A 16,878-nucleotide genomic window follows, 5' to 3' on the forward strand; every position below is an offset into this window, starting at 1 on the left:
GAACTGGTTCTCAATTGACCAACCTGGTAAAATAGGTTGAATAAATAAATTAATGTATTTCCATTGACAGGGTCACTATATGAAAATGCTTCACTGTGAATAAATGTGCAGCTGTGTGCAGCCTGTCAAATTCAGCCTGAGCCTGACAGTCCAATCCCATGGATAAAGGCTCATTGTCAGTCTGAGCCTGACAGTCCAAACTCAGGAACAAGAGAATCGGGTCCAGTCTGAGCCTGACAGTCCAATCTCAGGAACAAGAGACTCGGGTCCAGTCTGAGCCTGACAGTTTCAAGTGAGGGACGTCTTAACTCAGGGTATACAGGCAAAGGTTCGGTCTGATCCTGACAGTCTAAACTCAGGGAATCTTCCCCCATCGTCAGCGCTGACGTCATCCTCCAGCTAGTGACTGCTGTTATCAAGATGGCGCTGCGACCGGGATCCGGGGGAGGCAGCAGGTATTTTAGCCTTTTGAAACCAGCCTTGTTGGGGAGAAACGGTTGTTTTTTGTGCGGAGTCCCGCTCGGACTTGTTCGGCGGCCCGGGGCGGCTGGAACACGGCGGTAGAGGCTGTTTATTGTGTTGGAGGCGGGCTGATGAGACGAGACGGCTGGTTGTCAGGTGTCACAGCTAACAGCTGCTAGCCGCTCCTGACCCGGCCGGTTCCGACTCGGACTGGACCAAAACAACACCGCAGCTCCACGGAGCGACCACCGTTATTGTCGTGCTGGAGGCGATATGTAGATTCAACATGGTGGTCTTCTGAAATGGGACATATAGCGCTGATAGATGCTGAGCTCGCGCCTGTGGCGGCAGGCCTGAGGACGGTTCATTGTATGTTCACCAAAACCAATTCTCTGCCAACAAGGTTGACTTCTGGAGGCAGTCAAAGCTTTTATTAAGTCTGAAAGAAGCTTGATCAGTACAGGCTCTTCTCACAGCAGCCCCAAATGAGGATCTGTCCTTATTCAGTTTAGTAATCTTATAACATAGTTAGTCCTGTGTGAAGCGTTAAGAGTGTCCTGCTAAAGCAGGTGGATGATGAAGATGAAGATGATGAAAAGGCCATCAGCTTCATGTTACTTTCATGAGACCAGCTCAGGCGGTGTGAATAATAAATACGGTCTGGCTGCGAGCGCGAGGCCAGCCAGGTGATACAGACCCAGCAGGTGAAACCAGAGACCCCCCCCCCCCCAATGAACAAACCAGGCCAGTATCACCTGTTCATTTTACCTTCAAAGACTCCACCTCGAGTGACATTTACCTTTATTATGTCAATTCAAACACAGTCATTTTGAACAATGAGGTCATGACCTTATGATAAATAGACAAACCTTCCAGATCAACACACGATTCATGGTGTAGATAATGAGGCACCTTTTCACAAAAGAAAAACCACCAGAGAACTATAGTCTAATACACCTGCAGAGAGGACAGACAATCGGATTAATCTGTGGTCGTGGCTTTGTTTGCTCTAACTCATCAGGTTTCCCCCCTGAGAGAAAACCTTTAAAGGTTTCCATCAACTTACTGTGCTTTGTTTGCAAGCTCTGGAACCTGCGTTGATTAGTTCTATACAGCCAGGAGTCTCGTGTGGAGGATTTCTGGATAATTTTATTGAAGTGTTGCTCCCAGATGTGTCGACCCAGCATTATGAAGTATGGTTATGTATCGGCACACAAAGCCAGAAGATGGAGCAGTAGTGCTGCGCAGAACGCCTGTGTGGCAGCCTCAGCAACCTCTGAATCGGATTCAAGAGTGAATATATATATATAGTCCATAATGATAATAATAATATATGTGACTTACCACACATTAGGTAATCATTTGTTTTGGGTGCTGAATAAACTTGTCCATGTGAGAATAGACAGACTTCTGTCTTCAGTCTGGTTCAAAACAACCACAGCTGTAAGCTCAGTAACACCTCGACATCCTGCTGCTCACTGGACGGGTTTTCATTAAGAGGAGACAAAAAAGTTGTTGTACAGTTGCTGTTTAAACCTATAAAGTAGTTCTCTTTTCACTCCTCTGTTTTGTTTCTAGTCAAACATTTGTTTTGCCCCAGAGGGACTTCTCTAAGTTGTTTGTTTAGTAAACTGTTGACAACACGGAGACATTTGAGTTGCATCACAAGATGCAGCAGGTCCTCCTATAGGAGACGTTGGAGCCTTTAGCTTGAATAAAGTTTTTTTGTTTTTTTTTGGTCAACTGATTTGTCTGAAAGTGTTGATTGTTTTCCTGTGCGACATCCTCATATTTATGAAAGCATCTGTGTCTTACTGTGATATAAACAACACATAATTGGACACGAGTAGCTATAAATCTCAGTGTTTGGCTTGTATTTCTTAGTAAGTGCCTCAAACAATGTTGACGTGTGCATAGCATCCAAAATCCTGCCTTTTGTCTCGCGGGGTTGACGGCAGTTGGACGATCGCTGATGATTACAGGCCTCTTACAAGACGCTGAGCTGCCGGCGTCCACAGCTGCTCCGCTTATCTCCCTCCGTGTTAATCTGCTCGGCCGTGACCTGTTATTGGCTGCAGGATGGTGGGCTGCACCGCCATGGCGCTCCTGTAAAAGCTTTTTAAGCTGCAAATCTTAGAGGGAGCAGATGTGGGAATCTGAAACCCTTGAAGTCGAGCATCATCACTGACGACAGTCGTATTGCAGCAACACTCTGTGACTGACTGAATCCTTGAGCCAGAAGAGTGACTTGTTTTAGACTTAAAACTGTTTGTTTTCTCACATTATTGCTTTGCCTTAAAAAACATTACTCACCGCCCAATGTATTTATTATTTAACATCATTTCAATGAATATATCTGGTTTGTCAGATAAAACAGCCTTTGGTAGATAGATAAATAATATAAATCAGATATTTATATTATTTTCTACAATAAGTTTTGCCTGAGGAACAAGCATGCATGATATTATATATGTTATATTTATTTTCCAAGTTGTTGTTTTTTACAGATACTTTAAGCTGTGGTTCACATATGTGAGCATTTGCATTGTTTTCAGTTGTTTATGATCATAAAAAATCCAAAATGAGTTTATTGTTGAGAAAATTAGCTTCCAAACTTAAAATATTGCAGCACTACATAAATCACTTTGAAAGTGTCATTATGAGAGACGGTAATGATAGATTGGTAAAAATGTAACTTGCTTTTTTTAAGGCAGAATAAATCTGAATTTTCTCTCTTTTTTTTTTTTTTACATTTATTCATTAAATTAATCAATAAAGAGATTTTTTACAGGTTTTTCTTGTTACTGATTACATTTATTGATGTCTGAACGGCCCGGCGCTCTGTCTCTTAGCGCAGTTGTGTTGATGCCACATGAATGTGTAATATAACTGGATCAGTGACGATGAAATGGCATCTGGGGATCAGTGGGAGCAGCAGCCCGGACGCTTTCGTCCCGTCTGTCTGTGAATCTTCAGCTCCAGCCTGAAGAACTGAGTGGTAATAACTTATTTGACAAATAGCTGTAGGCCTGTGTGGGTTGGTGCTGGCGAGGGAGAGACTTGGCTCGCTCACATCGCAGTCTTTCCTCCGATTTTTTCTTAAAGGCCCGTTTCTCAGCACAGACCCACCGACAGAGTCCAAGTGGCCTACGGGAAGTGAACAGCAACAAGACTGCCTTCATCGTTTTCTCACCCTTCTGTTGATTTGGCACAAGCGTTGCTGCAATTGCCTGAATTCCCAACGGATCCATGTCTGAAAATTCATCTCAAGCCTGACGTTTGTGATTAAAACCTGATTGTTTGTTGATCAATGAATTTCCTCATTGAAATTCATCTTTTAACATTTATTTTTCATATTTATTCTCCAAACCCATTGGTCTTTCTGTGCGGACGTTCCACTCCTTGCCCTCAACATAGCAAAGAGATCAAGCAGCATTGATGTGAAAACTAGATCGAGTTGATTTATTTAATTGAGTGCAGTTAACCTGCTGGGATAAGTTAACCTGCTAGGTTAAGTTAGCCCTGCTGAGTTAAGTTAACCTGCTAGGTTAAGTTAGCCTTGCTGGGTTAAGTTAACCTGCTGGGTTAAGTTAGCCGTGCTGGGTTGAATTAGCCTTGCTGGGTTAAAGACACCACTTGGTTGAGTTGGTCGTCTTCCAATCACAATATTGGCGGTTGGATCCCCACCTCGCCGAGTCCATATGTCAAAGTGTCCTTGGGCAAGACTCTGAAGTCCAAATTGCTCCCAATGGAGGGCGAGCACTTTGCATGGCAGCCGCCTCGGTTTCAGCATGTGTGACCATTTCAAAGTGCTTAGAGACTGCTGAACCAGTGAGGATGCACTATGTGAGCAAATTACCATTCACCACTGAGGCATATGTGGGCATAAATGCATTTATTATTTAAACTGTGCGCTGGAGTTTCCTTTTCATCCAGCAAAGCTACAAACACAACGTATACCGACTCCAGAATTTAATAAGAAAATCATTTGAAATTAAAAAAAGTTGAGTGTGAACTGTACACAGACCCTCTGCTCTGTTGTGAAGCTTGTCACGAGCTTACCTTTAAAAGTATTAATGCATCTCACTAACAACAACAACAACCAGTGATTATTTTACGTGCAGTGGGTGTGGATAAACCGAGTTATCGTCAATATTGATTAATATCTGTGCGGCAGACACAATGCTGTTTTTAAGGTTGTGCCTCTGTTTAAATCTCCTTATCTGTGTTTTTATTTTCCTTTCCTTTAGTTTCATGTATCCTGTCGGAGGGGGATTGGGCCCACCACAAGGTGAGTGGCGAATACCTTTCTTTAACTCCAAACTGTTTGTTTTCATTATTGAACTTTGTTTCTCTACAAAACGTGAAAAATAGATTGTTTTGTTTTTCAGAATTTGAACACGATTGTGTGATTCTGTCTGTTACATGTCTTAAGGGTTAAACGCACTGATGCCTCTCCTCTCTCTCTGAAACTGAGTGATGCAGTCTAAAGATTTGTAAGAATCATGGTTGAGTGGTAGTGTCCTCCTCTCCCATACTGGAGGTTGGGAGTTCGACTCCTGGCACAGCTACTTTTTTTTTTTTTTTTTTTTGATCGGTTGTATCCCAGTGAATGGATCAAACTTATACAAGTTGTTTTGCTATTGTTAATGGATGAATGAAGAAGTTGCCAATTATAGTTCTTGGGTTTCAAGGATTTAGATAATTATCCTTTCATTCCCTTTTAGTGTCACTTGTTCTTGCCGATTTCGGGCTGAGCACAGCCTTGTTAAACAGTTCACCAGTAAGAAGTGTACGACATTATACAACAGATCATTTTAGAAAGTGTCACTGCTTATAACATTTGGTACTTCTCATTTCCACACCTTGAACTCTTAGTTTAGTATACAACAGAGTTCCCTGTGTAGCAGCCAGCAGCTTGGGGTTATGGACATTGTTTGTAAAATATGCAAGATTTGCCCATCACAACCAAAGTCTATTATCCTGATTCACTTCTTGTTTGTTGGCTCCGTTTAATGCCGGTCCTTAAAGATGATGCTGACCCTGACTCGTTAAGCTCATGAGACGACAGTGAGGATTCAGCTCACTGGAGCTCAGACTCTGGTTCCCCCCACCGTCAGTCAGCTTTGCAAGCCTGTCATATTTAGGTTGTTGACTTTGCAGTAACACTCCTGATTAACCATCCACACACCAGTGGGACAGGCGCCTCTTAGGTGTCATTACATGCGCCTGTTGGCAATGTCAGTTCAGCCCAACAAATTAGAATGTGAGCTGCCTCCTAAACAAGCCATTTAGTCGGCCCAGTTGATTTTAACATGGAGAATCTTCTGGCGGCTCCAGTCTCTGGCTGCTCAGCTGTGCTTTTCAGCATCTGTGTCCACAAACACAGTTTTCCCATTTTGTCCCCCTCTCCTTCCTCTTGTTCTGCTTCAAGCTGTCACAGCAGTCAACACAAAAACATATTTGCTTGAGTCTGAGCTTGTTTCTTTTTATAGCTTCCCACAAAATTGATTGAATCATGTCCAGACTCTGGAGGCTTCCCCCCATCTAAAAGCTCCTGATTTGTATTAACTTGTTTCAGTTTATTTAAACCTGGATTTTCTTGATTTTGTCACGTTTACAACACACCATGAACGTGTTATTATCCATTTCTGCAGGCATGGTACCCATGCAGCAACAGCAGCAGCAGCAACAGCAACAGGGCTTCCCCATGGTTCCAGTCATGCAGCCCAACATGCAAGGCATGATGGGAATGAACTTTGGGGGACAGATGCCCCCAGGCGCTATTCCTATGCAGGTGAGCATGTGTGTTTGTATTGGCTGTTGTGCTTTTTGGGGTGAAACTAATCGTTCTCTGAGGGGGAGCCGGACTCTTTTGTTTTTCAAACAAAGTTGCCAATGTGGCTGCAATTACTGAAAACAGTGTTGAATCTGTGCTGTATTGATTCAACAGATTTCATTCAAGTGGGTTTACATCTCATTTTAACTCTATTCGCTTCCTCATCAAATCCCTTCTCAAGCACAAGCACGTTAACTAGAGTTTTATTGTCGCTCTGTGAAGTTTAACTAGACTTTAATCCATAAGTGTCACTCCGACCAGTGTTGAAGCAGGAATGATGTTTCTGTTTTGTGCCTTGGTGTGTAACAGGGCGGGATGGCGATCGGGATGCAGACCTCAGGGATGCAGTTTTTGGGTCAGCCACAGTTCATGGGAATGAGACCTGCTGGGCCTCAGTATACAGCGGATATCCAGAAACAAATGGCGGAGGAGCACCAGTAAGACTTTCTCATGTCCTCTTTGTGTGTGCTTGTTTGTGAGTATAAACACGAGTGTGCATATTCATGACAACTTAAACACACTGGTATGTCTTACGGCTCTCGGGACGGTGAAGTCGGTTGGCTGACCCACCACTGGACAAAAAGTTTTGTCACTTCATTGATGTTTAGATTGTTATCCATCGCTCAGTCCATCAGGGAATACTCCGATCAGCCCCAGATTCATTCTGGAGCACGATAAGCTATCTTCAGCAACCAGAACAAGTGCTCCTGCAGCAGATGGTATGGCCCCTGCAGAGCCCTGATCTCACATCATGGAGTCAGTCTGGCATCACATGAAGAGACGGAATAAATCCCCACACTGGTGGCAAGTTCTCCCACGATGCCTCCAAAACCATGTGAAGGGAACCCAGGAGACCAGTGCTGTTTCAGCTATTTGTGTAGTTTAGTTTAGTTTAGTTTAGTTTAGTTTTGTTTTGTTTTGTGACATGGACAGTATGTAGCATAAAGCAATGCCACACATAATCAGATTTCCTGACTTAAAGCCAAGTTACAGTACCTTTTCATAGCTTAAAATACAGAAGCCTCAGGAATAAAAATGCAGAAAGTATGATAAATAGACAACAAATGATACAAAATACAGACCATAAGTATGACCATAAAATGGGAAGAACTTTAACCGTGACTGATTCTTTTTCAAAAAGTGCATGAATTTCATATTGAAATGATCTAAATCAGATTCCAGTTTTGCATACATTATATGTAATTACTATATATATATATATATATATATATATATATATATATATTCATGGTATTATTCAGGTGTTTGAAGTGTTAATGCTGTAGCTTCAGGCAATCAAAATCAGCCTTTTAATGTTCAGTTTGGCCTCACAGATCTGCAAATGTGGTTTCTAGTTTAGGTTTGTAAAATATTTCTATTGCAAAGAAAAACTTTACTAAAATAAAATGGAAGCAGAAAAGTAGGTTTTCTGCTCTTTTTCTGAATAAAGGCTGCAGAAATATCATAGAAAAAGGCCCACAACTCATATTTAGTATCAGTGTCAGTCACTTTGTTGTATCGCCGGGATATGACACCTTGAGGGTTTTCCATTGATTTAATAACTTTATGGTCCATTTCCTCCTCGGCTCTTTTATCCCCAACTCATTTATCTATTTTATGGGAAACTATGGTTATGAAATATCTATTGTGTGGGAACTTGCTGGTTGCTGTAATCTTGAGAAAAAAATTAATTGCTGTCAAATTAAGGAAACTGTTATTTAATCATTAAGAAAATCAGAAATATCTCATCTAAATACTCAAAGCAAAAAGGCTGCGTGGACAAATGCAATCCTAATGGAGATAATCAGCCTCATCTGTTAATGTATACATAAAATAGGATTTACGTTCAGCTATATTTTAAAAAGTACAATGTTTTTCCTACTCTGCTCCCTTATAGAGTTTGACCAGTACCTTATACTCTCTCTGTGTGCCTGTACTTTCTTTTTTACCCGCTACAGAAAACGTCTTGAGCAGCAGCAGAAGATGCTGGAGGAGGACAGGAAACGGAGACAATTCGAGGAGCAGAAACAGAAGCTGAGGCTGCTCAGCAGTGTCAAACCCAAGGTGAGTCTCTGCACATCTTGTTCATCTCACCATTTCTCTGGCCTGCCGGCTGCTCGTCTCCGTAACCCCCTGAGCCCTGCATGCTCTATTGTGCTGTACTCAGACGGGGGAGAAGAGCCGTGACGACGCGCTGGAGGCAATCAAAGGCAACCTGGACGGCTTCAGCAGAGATGCAAAGATGCACCCCACTCCTTCATCGCAGTCCAAGAAGCAAGGTAGTTTCAGCTCAGCGCTTTCACTTGTAATCGCCATCATTTTTCCTGTTGTGCTTCACTGTAGCGCCGCTGAAACGCCTTCGTCTGAGAGTAATAACTGGATTAAAGGCAGGTCAGCGTGATCGCTGTCCAGCTGGCAGCCAGACCAGCCAAAACAGGGATTTTCTGTCTGAGTGCAAAATATGCAACACAGATTACATCACATTTCTACTATCCCTTTATGTTTTTCAAATCTCTCCTTTCATCGACTCACCTGTTGATCTTTTTCAGTTTATCCACCCTGCCTGTATTATTTAAACTTTTTGCAACATCTGTTTGTCAACTCAGTTTTAATCTCTGAAGTTTGAGAGCTGTAGTTTTGCTTCATTTCACTGATTTGATTCTGTTCCAGACAGCGGTAGGCGTGCATTGATTTCCCACCTTGTTGCACATTGAAATTGTGTTATGCGCATGCAGCATCATGTCACACGTGTCAAATCTGATTAGAAGTTAATCTGATTAATGATTGTGATTAATTAGCCATCTGAATCTTTATCTTTCTTCCCCCAGTCATCTTGTAAAGGTTCAGATTAATTATATTGGAAGGTTGGGAAACATTGCTCTAAGGCAAAAAGTCTTCCTTACTCCAAACAAAAACAGCAGATTTTGGTGACATTGACACAAAGAAGAAATGCTGAAGCTTCACAATTGTTGATTTCTTAACACGATTGTCTGTTGAAAAGTTTAACCCCTTCTTTCAAGCCAGCGCACAAACTAATGTAATGTTCCTCACAACTTCATTGATTTCTATGTGGTGTTGAAAGCCCCTAAAAAATGGCTTCATTCTCGTAAATATTGATGCTTCTCTTATTTTAAAGCAAAACATTAATGTTCAGTGTCCAAGGTCTCATGACAGAAATAATACTTCCAGTACAATGTATTCAGTCATTAAAAAAGCCAACAAAATGTAAAAGTCCATGACAGTTCTGAACTTTGCAGTTTTGACCGTGTGGTCTTACGGTTAAATAGCAAGTTAGTGAATCTGACTAATTGACTTGGATTTGCAGCTCTACAATTTCTGGCTTTGCAGAAAAATGGTCCTTATCTGACCCCCCCCCCCCACTGTGCAGCTCTTATTTCGTTCTCCACTGTGTGTGTCATGTGTTGTGCCATCATCATTATTTCTTCATTTTTGCAGACTCATCGCCATCACACCCGTCAGTCACCACTCACTCCCCCCCCCCTGCTTTGTCTGAGGACAAGGATGAGTTTAGTGACTTTCAGGGGCCCCTCGATGGCCCCGCTCCCTTCCCACCGCCTTCCTCCTCCTCCGCCCTCGGCCTCTCCTCTCAGGCCGACGTGCACCCTTTGTCCTCTGCCCCTACGACAGGTTTCTCTGCAGACGAGGATGAATTTAGTGACTTTGTTCAGGGACCCGTCAATGCTTTCCCTTCCTCCGACTTCCACCTCTCCTCTCAAGCCCAAGTTCAGCCATCACTCCCTCCCTCACAACCCCCCCCACAGTCCTTCTCACCACACACTGCCTCCCAGCTCTCTGCTGTCAACACCAGCTCCCAATCTACATTTCAAGGTAACTCTTGTTTTGCTTGGTTGACGCGTTCACTCCCATCCCTATCATTTAAACTCGGCCACTGACTCTTTAAGAGCTGCTTTTACTTGCTGATGCCGAATGGATTTACCGGTACCTCTGGATGTTTGGTCCTGGCTTGTGTTACAGTGTCAGAGCATGTTGCCAATACAGCAGATGGCCTCATTACTTCAACCTTAAATGTGAACAGATGCTCCAAACAGGGATGCACAATAAATAAGGAACCCATTTTGTATTTCGCAGTGTGCTTCACTGGCATGTTGCTAAACATACCATTCATAATGGATCTGTTGATGTTCTGTGTCTTTCCACGGGGCCGATGCTGTCATGTGTCATTTGCAGTGTAATCTATGCGATGAGCAGCTGCTCTGTGACAGCTCTCAGTCTCTAGACTGTGAATGACAGGGCGGAGAGAGAGCGATCGCCGTCTGTCCAGAGAAATACAGCCCTCAGTCGAATGTCATCCTCAATCCACCAAGACAGTTCTGACCTAGATGTTTAGCATCTGGAATAAGCAGATTAGACGGTTGATGGATGGATTACCTCTGATATAGTAAAAGAGAAGAGCTGTGATGGGCTTAGTTTCTTCTGGTGAAAAGTTCAGGTTGCAGAGGAAAATTGATACGGTTAATTGACACCTTGTGCAAGCAACAATCTACCAAGCGGGCAAATATGATCCAGAAAAGCTTAGAGTCGTGCTGCTGGAGGGCTGCTCTGCTAAATGTATTCGATTTCCCTTTGCTCCAACACACCTGAATTTAATGAATGTGTCGTCTTCAGGTTTTGCAGAATGCCTGATAATAAGTCTGACATTACAATCAGATGTGTGGAAGCAGGAGGGGTTTGAACGCTGGCTAGTTCGTGGCCCTGCAGGACCAGGATTGGAGACCCCTGCCTAAACCCTCATTCATATGCAGCCTTGGTAATAGGATTTCTCACAAAAGCTTGTATCAAATTGTGAAACTTCCATTCAATTTGTCCAGTTAAAGGATGGTTTGCCAGTTATTTTCTAATATAATGGTTCCCTGACTGACAAAGGCACGTGAAGAGACAGAAAATGTTCAGCTCAACAACCAGATTGAATTGGTTTGTGTGCGAGTAAAATTGTTCAACTTTTAATCTCTTTTAAAGCTACTTAAAAAGGCCCTGTGGAGTTTTCTCATTAGGGAACAAAAGTTGGGTTTCCAATAAGTCTCGGGCTCCAGAAGCTGGCATGTGCATCCCTTTGCAGTCAAACAAATGCAATATTTGCATTCTCAGTGTCTGGGATGATTTGTTCTTTGAATCCAGGATTTTTTTCTTGCCTGCGTTCGTCCCTCCCTTCATGTGTCAAAGCATGTCATTATCCAACATGTTAAGTATAAATGTGTTTGACATTTCCCATTTATGAACACGTGCATGTGATTTTGGTTGACAACAGAAAACACAAAAAGGTTGTAATTGTTCAATAAGGTTTTCTTCAATATTGTAACACATCCACAAAACCTTCATGTTATTCATAACCGAGTATGCTGAGGTTCAAAAGCCCTGATGAGACACTGAATGTCTGTCCAAAAGTGCAGAGTTTCGCCAGCTGAAAGCCAGTGTGTGTTAAAGAAGCTTGTTCCTCCTTCTTTAGGCCCGTCCCTGGAAGAGAAGCTGTTTTCCTCATGTGATTTAACTGCAGATAAGATGGCCCAGGTTAGCTTCAGAGCCAAGCAGAGCTTGACTGAAATGACTCCGCGAGCTAAAGTTTCAGCCCAGTTTCAGCCCAGCTCTAAAGCCAGGAACTGGGCAGCAGCCCCTCAGGACTTGAGTTCTGTCTTCACCACTGAAAATCTACCTCAAGCGCCGGCGCCGGCCCCCAGCCGCCCACCGCCGGCTACTGGCCCGCCTCCGGCTACTGGCCCGCCTCCTCAGACCAGTAGCGACAGTGGTGAGAGAAGAAGCTGTTTATTGGACTTCATAGGCTCCTTTTCTCTCTTTTGCTTTTTGCTGCCACATAAACACACAATCAAGGCAATGGCTTCTTTGGTCCTGAAGAAATGCTTCTATTCTTTCTAACCCTGATGAAGTAATTCTGCTCCTCTTGCAGCAGATTAATCTCCTCTATCTCTTTGGGTCATATTTGATTTATACCAGATACCGGACGGGGCGTCGTACTGCTGCTGCCTCGGTGCCGTTAAATGCTGTCAAGCTGACATTCTTTTCACCGCTGAGATTATTATGAAGCAATGTTGCCTTTGAGGTGCCTTCCTGGTCTTTTTACTGCCTTTTTTTTTTTGTTTGTTTTGTTTTTAAGAGTCTCTGCCTTTTCCTCTGTCTGCTCGATTGCTCTGTCGTGTTGGAGGGGCCTTTCTCATGCAGCTGCCCTCTGCACACAGTGTGGAAATGAACTGTGTCTGTCAAGGTCCTTGGGTAATACCTGCTGACTAAATAAGCTGCCGTCTGTTCCCTCGCTGTGTAACACCCTCTCTGAACGACCTCTGGCGCATGCTGACTGTTTTGGTTTAACAAGGATGCGCATGGATTGGCAGGTGCCGCTTGGGTCCAACGTAATCCAAGGCTGATTGTGCATGCCGCTCCGCTCCTCCTCTTGTGCTATTATTTGTTTGTCTGTGTCCGTGTCCTCCGTGTCACCGAGGGAAATATAGTGGCTCATCATGGAGGCCAGAGAGATTTGTAATAAGATTCATTTAACGGCCCAAGACTGATGGGAGTATTATGTGCAAAGTGCCTGCCTGAGTAAACGCATGGCTCGCAGTGTGTTCGGCTCAAAATGAGCCGACTGAAATGTTTGTTATACTCTTTTTTTGGAAAGAATAAATTAGGTCAGTGTCGACAGCTAAAATAGATTTCCAGGTTTTTTCTCTTTTTTCTTTTTCATAAAAGCCAGTCGTCTCTCTCTCCCATCTCCTTGAAGCTGAAAGTGACTCAGACTGATTTATAGATGTCTGACGTGTCGGGAGACTTGTGATTCAGTGCAGGGGAGCGTTACATCTGCAGCAAGCCTTCCAGACATCAGGTCTATGAATTTGTCGAGTTCGATTCGAGGAGGGCTCAGCTGCCAAGAGGCTTGGCAGATCGTATGCCTGGACAGGACTTTTGCTGTAACAGCTAACTCGTGTGTGTGTGTGTGTGTGTGTGTGTGTGTGTGTGTGTGTGTGCGCGCGTGCGCGTGTGTGACAGCAGGTGTTGGCGTGTACCAACAACAAGAGCACATCCAGCCCATGCTGCCGGCCTGGGTTTACAATGACAGTCTGGTCCCAGGTAAACATTTACCCATGAATGCAGCCGGGGTATTGTCTCATGATATTATTTCAAATTGCTTTTTCTTTTCTTTTTCCATCAACAACAACTATAACATTGAATTGATTTCTGGCTTAAAAAAGACATGCATTTTATTTATGACATACATATGTTTCTACAAAGTTTACCAAACTAATGAGGCCAACAACTAGTTCAGGTTAATCCTATAAGGAGAAAGTTCAAGCTTCAGACTGGTTTGAAAGCTCACTTTAGTTGAGTAGGTGTTGCTGTGTTTCCTTTAAATGGTGATAAGCTGGCACAGTAAGTGAGGCTGTTGTGAATTTACAAACATGAGATGATGTTGGCAGAATTTCAGTTTATTCAGAATTGGTAACCAAATAAAGTCCATTGAGATGAGATCACCCAGAAATTCAGTATTTCAAAACTACAGTTTTACATTAGATTTGACTCAAAATTTTCTTTAATCTTCTTTTTTCCCTGAAATTTTTTGTACCTCAGTACAGAACAAACCCAACTCACTTTATATATTTCAAGAATTCCAAACCCACCGAAATGATAATTTTCTTCAGTTAATGAAACAAAAAGCCCAATAGTCCGGAACGTTGTCATTTATTATTTGAAACTGTATTTCAATTGCTTTTAAATACACAACTACACAGAGTATAAACCTTTAGTTTGTAGATTCAAAGGATGGTTTAAATTATTCTATTCATGCTGTTCTGAAGTGTTGTAATTGGATGATTTTATATACATTCACCCCAACCATAACTCTGTATAATATAATGAAAATATAAATGCACACTGCAGTGTTGACAGACATGTGTTTTTCAATTGATCTCTTATTATATAATGAACAATAGATTTTGAGAATTTCTGTTGGATATGTGTTATATATCTATACTAGTGGACGCTGACCAGTCAGAGGAAACTACAATGAAGAGGATTTAGAAAGAGACCGCAGCAATAACAATAGAATTTTCTTTATCATATTGTGTCCCCCTTAAGTTGATATTTACCTACATGAATGACTGACTGTTGTTTTTTTACTTTTCAGAAATGTTCAAGAAGGTTCTTGAATTCACCATGACGCCGGCAGGGATCGACACAGCCAAGCTCTACCCGATACTGATGTCGTCAGGTCTTCCCAGGGAAGCACTGGGGCAAATCTGGGCTTCAGCCAACCGCACAACGCCTGGCATGCTGACCAAGGAGGAGCTTTACACTGTACTGGCACTAATTGGCGTGGCCCAGGTAAACACTAGAGTCAAAACAAATTATTCACTTAGAACAACTTAACTAATCATCCCCCATGGCGTCTGCAGCGCCTCGCCATAAACTCTGCATAGAAATTAGATGGGCTTTGCTGGAAAACTGTGGCAAGGAGGCAGAGTTGTGAATCTGCCCACGGCTTGCAAAGCGCTCTGAGCCCAATATATGGCGGAGAACCCATCAGCCAGGTTTGGCAGGAGGCTTCTTATCATCCTCAGCCCGGGCCTGTCACCAGCACCTCTGGGAGGATGCAAATCTGCAGGCAGCTCACGAAGCGCCGCATGCCACCGCTTCCATGTGAGGAATAATAAGACACCTTTGGTGATGTAAATCTTCAAGAGCCTTAAAACGCAAGAAAAACAAAGAACTTTCTCCTGCGACGATGGAAAAAAATAACAAGTTTGCGTCCGCCAGTGACATCTGTTCTGCAAGGATTGACTGTGTTGAATAATTTATGTGTGAACATTCATCTGTTTTCTCCCTCGTCCATGAATACGTGAAGACGTCAAATTAAATAGGTTTTGCGTGGCCGCTGAGCTTTGATACCTCTCCTGATTTAACTGAGCAACACAAAAACAATATGGAATGTTAAAATCATTTCTGAAATGATTGGCAGTTGTTATTCTGTATTTTGTCATTGTCCTATATGAAAAAGAAAAAGCAAACTGACAGGGCTGTTCTCTCTCACTGCGCTTTCATTTCTTCACCTTGTCTGTGACTTTTAGCCCCAAGCTAATTTCTTCTCAATGAATTCTTAAAGTCAAGATGGCTACAATTTTTTAAAAGGTAAAAGATCATCTGAAACTTTAGATTACAAGAAACATTTCCCACAAGCTTAATAAAAACAAATCATTGGAAAATTAATTGAATGAAGGGTTTAACTATTGATTACATCCGTTACTATCATTATTACTGTTGTCAGTCTATGGGAGACAAAATGCCATATATATACATATTAAATGAAAAGGTGTCACTGCAAAACCATAAGGTTAACAACAGATGCAGATTATGAATAAATCCTTGTTAAATCTGAAACTTAGATTTGCCAAGTTTTATGCTGGATTCTTAATCTTTGTGAGAAAGCTTATCACACGCTTTGAGAATCACAAAAATGCACCAACGGAGGGTTGAAACTGTGCTGCCTAAACCAAATGAATCACGAGGAAATAAAGGACGTCTGATTAACAAGTATCTAAGTGTTCAATGTAATTCAGTTATACCCAAAATTAAACAGATGTGAGATTGTGAATGTAGTCGGAGCAACCATTACAAACTAAATCCTAGTCCAGTCCAGAGGCCGTAGCAGATTTCCAGAACTAACGAACAGATAAAAGTTTTTAAGACTAAACTAAAATGATGCCACAGAATCAGCATTGAGAGTCACGATGTCTGAAAGTGTGAGGTTTAAATAGGATGGCGCTGATTGCTGCAGTGCAGCGGGACTCCTGTGGCCTCGGCCTCCAGACTCCTGCCACATCAACAATGAGTCCAATCTGCAGTGAAAGAAACAAGCAGAACGAAAGAACAAGGGAGTCTGAGGGAGGCTAAAGGTTGTGACATCCACTAATCAGATATCTTTTAATGGCTCTTTAGAATTGACTTCTGAGTTGGTTTGAGGTTAAGATGAAGTCTTTTTTAAATCATTATTCACAGGACATTTTCACTCTTTAAACACTGAACAGAGCTTTGAAAAAGCAGATAAGACAAAGGAAATAGAGGAAAAAAATGAGACTTCAGAGAGATTTGTCAATCAAGTGATGTTTCTCTTGTTACTCACGTTGTTTGTGATTATTAATATAACTAATTTTCTTGGCTAAATAAATACACAATCTTTGCCAGTTACAGTATATAGTGACTGTTTTGATAAAAAACAACATAGATGAATGGTTCATACAAGTAGATATCTTTATATCAACATTGCTGCTTGGCTGCCATTGATATAGAAAATAAATTATATGTATTCCATTTCAACCAAAGGACAGTCACGCTGCCCACTATTGCAACTCTCCATTTATGTTTTTCTTTTGAAACAAGGACAGAAAAACCTCAGGACAAAAATCACCCCCAAACGACAATAGTTACTGACATGCAGCCATTATAAACAAGATCTACTTCAGAGAACTTACAAATACACATTCTCAAATGCTAAATGATGTGGCACACATGCAAGGGAAATATTTATTTCTGTTATG

The 16,878-nt window shown here is 42.2% G+C and overlaps 1 protein-coding gene across 5 annotated transcripts in view; it reads left to right on the forward strand.

Annotated features, from left to right (window-relative positions):
• Positions 1 to 420: 420 nt before the first annotated feature.
• The window catches only part of synrg (synergin, gamma), a gene marked incomplete at its 5' end in the record, with an annotated part of 48,751 nt that continues 32,293 nt past the window's right edge, over positions 421 to 16,878 (forward strand). For 3 of the 5 annotated variants that reach the window (XM_080459345.1, XM_080459347.1, XM_080459348.1), the window contains 10 exons: positions 421 to 455; positions 4,713 to 4,753; positions 6,120 to 6,259; positions 6,611 to 6,738; positions 8,260 to 8,365; positions 8,469 to 8,580; positions 9,758 to 10,150; positions 11,787 to 12,083; positions 13,337 to 13,417; positions 14,472 to 14,668. In XM_080459345.1, coding sequence (XP_080315471.1) covers positions 421 to 455; positions 4,713 to 4,753; positions 6,120 to 6,259; positions 6,611 to 6,738; positions 8,260 to 8,365; positions 8,469 to 8,580; positions 9,758 to 10,150; positions 11,787 to 12,083; positions 13,337 to 13,417; positions 14,472 to 14,668 — 1,530 coding nt within the window. The remainder of the gene's footprint in view (positions 456 to 4,712; positions 4,754 to 6,119; positions 6,260 to 6,610; positions 6,739 to 8,259; positions 8,366 to 8,468; positions 8,581 to 9,757; positions 10,151 to 11,786; positions 12,084 to 13,336; positions 13,418 to 14,471; positions 14,669 to 16,878) is intronic. The other 2 variants (XM_080459346.1, XM_080459349.1) reach the window with 2 other exon arrangements.

Source organism: Lipophrys pholis, assembly GCF_963383615.2.
Source record: "Lipophrys pholis genome assembly, chromosome: 3".
Lineage (NCBI taxonomy): Eukaryota > Metazoa > Chordata > Actinopteri > Blenniiformes > Blenniidae > Lipophrys > Lipophrys pholis.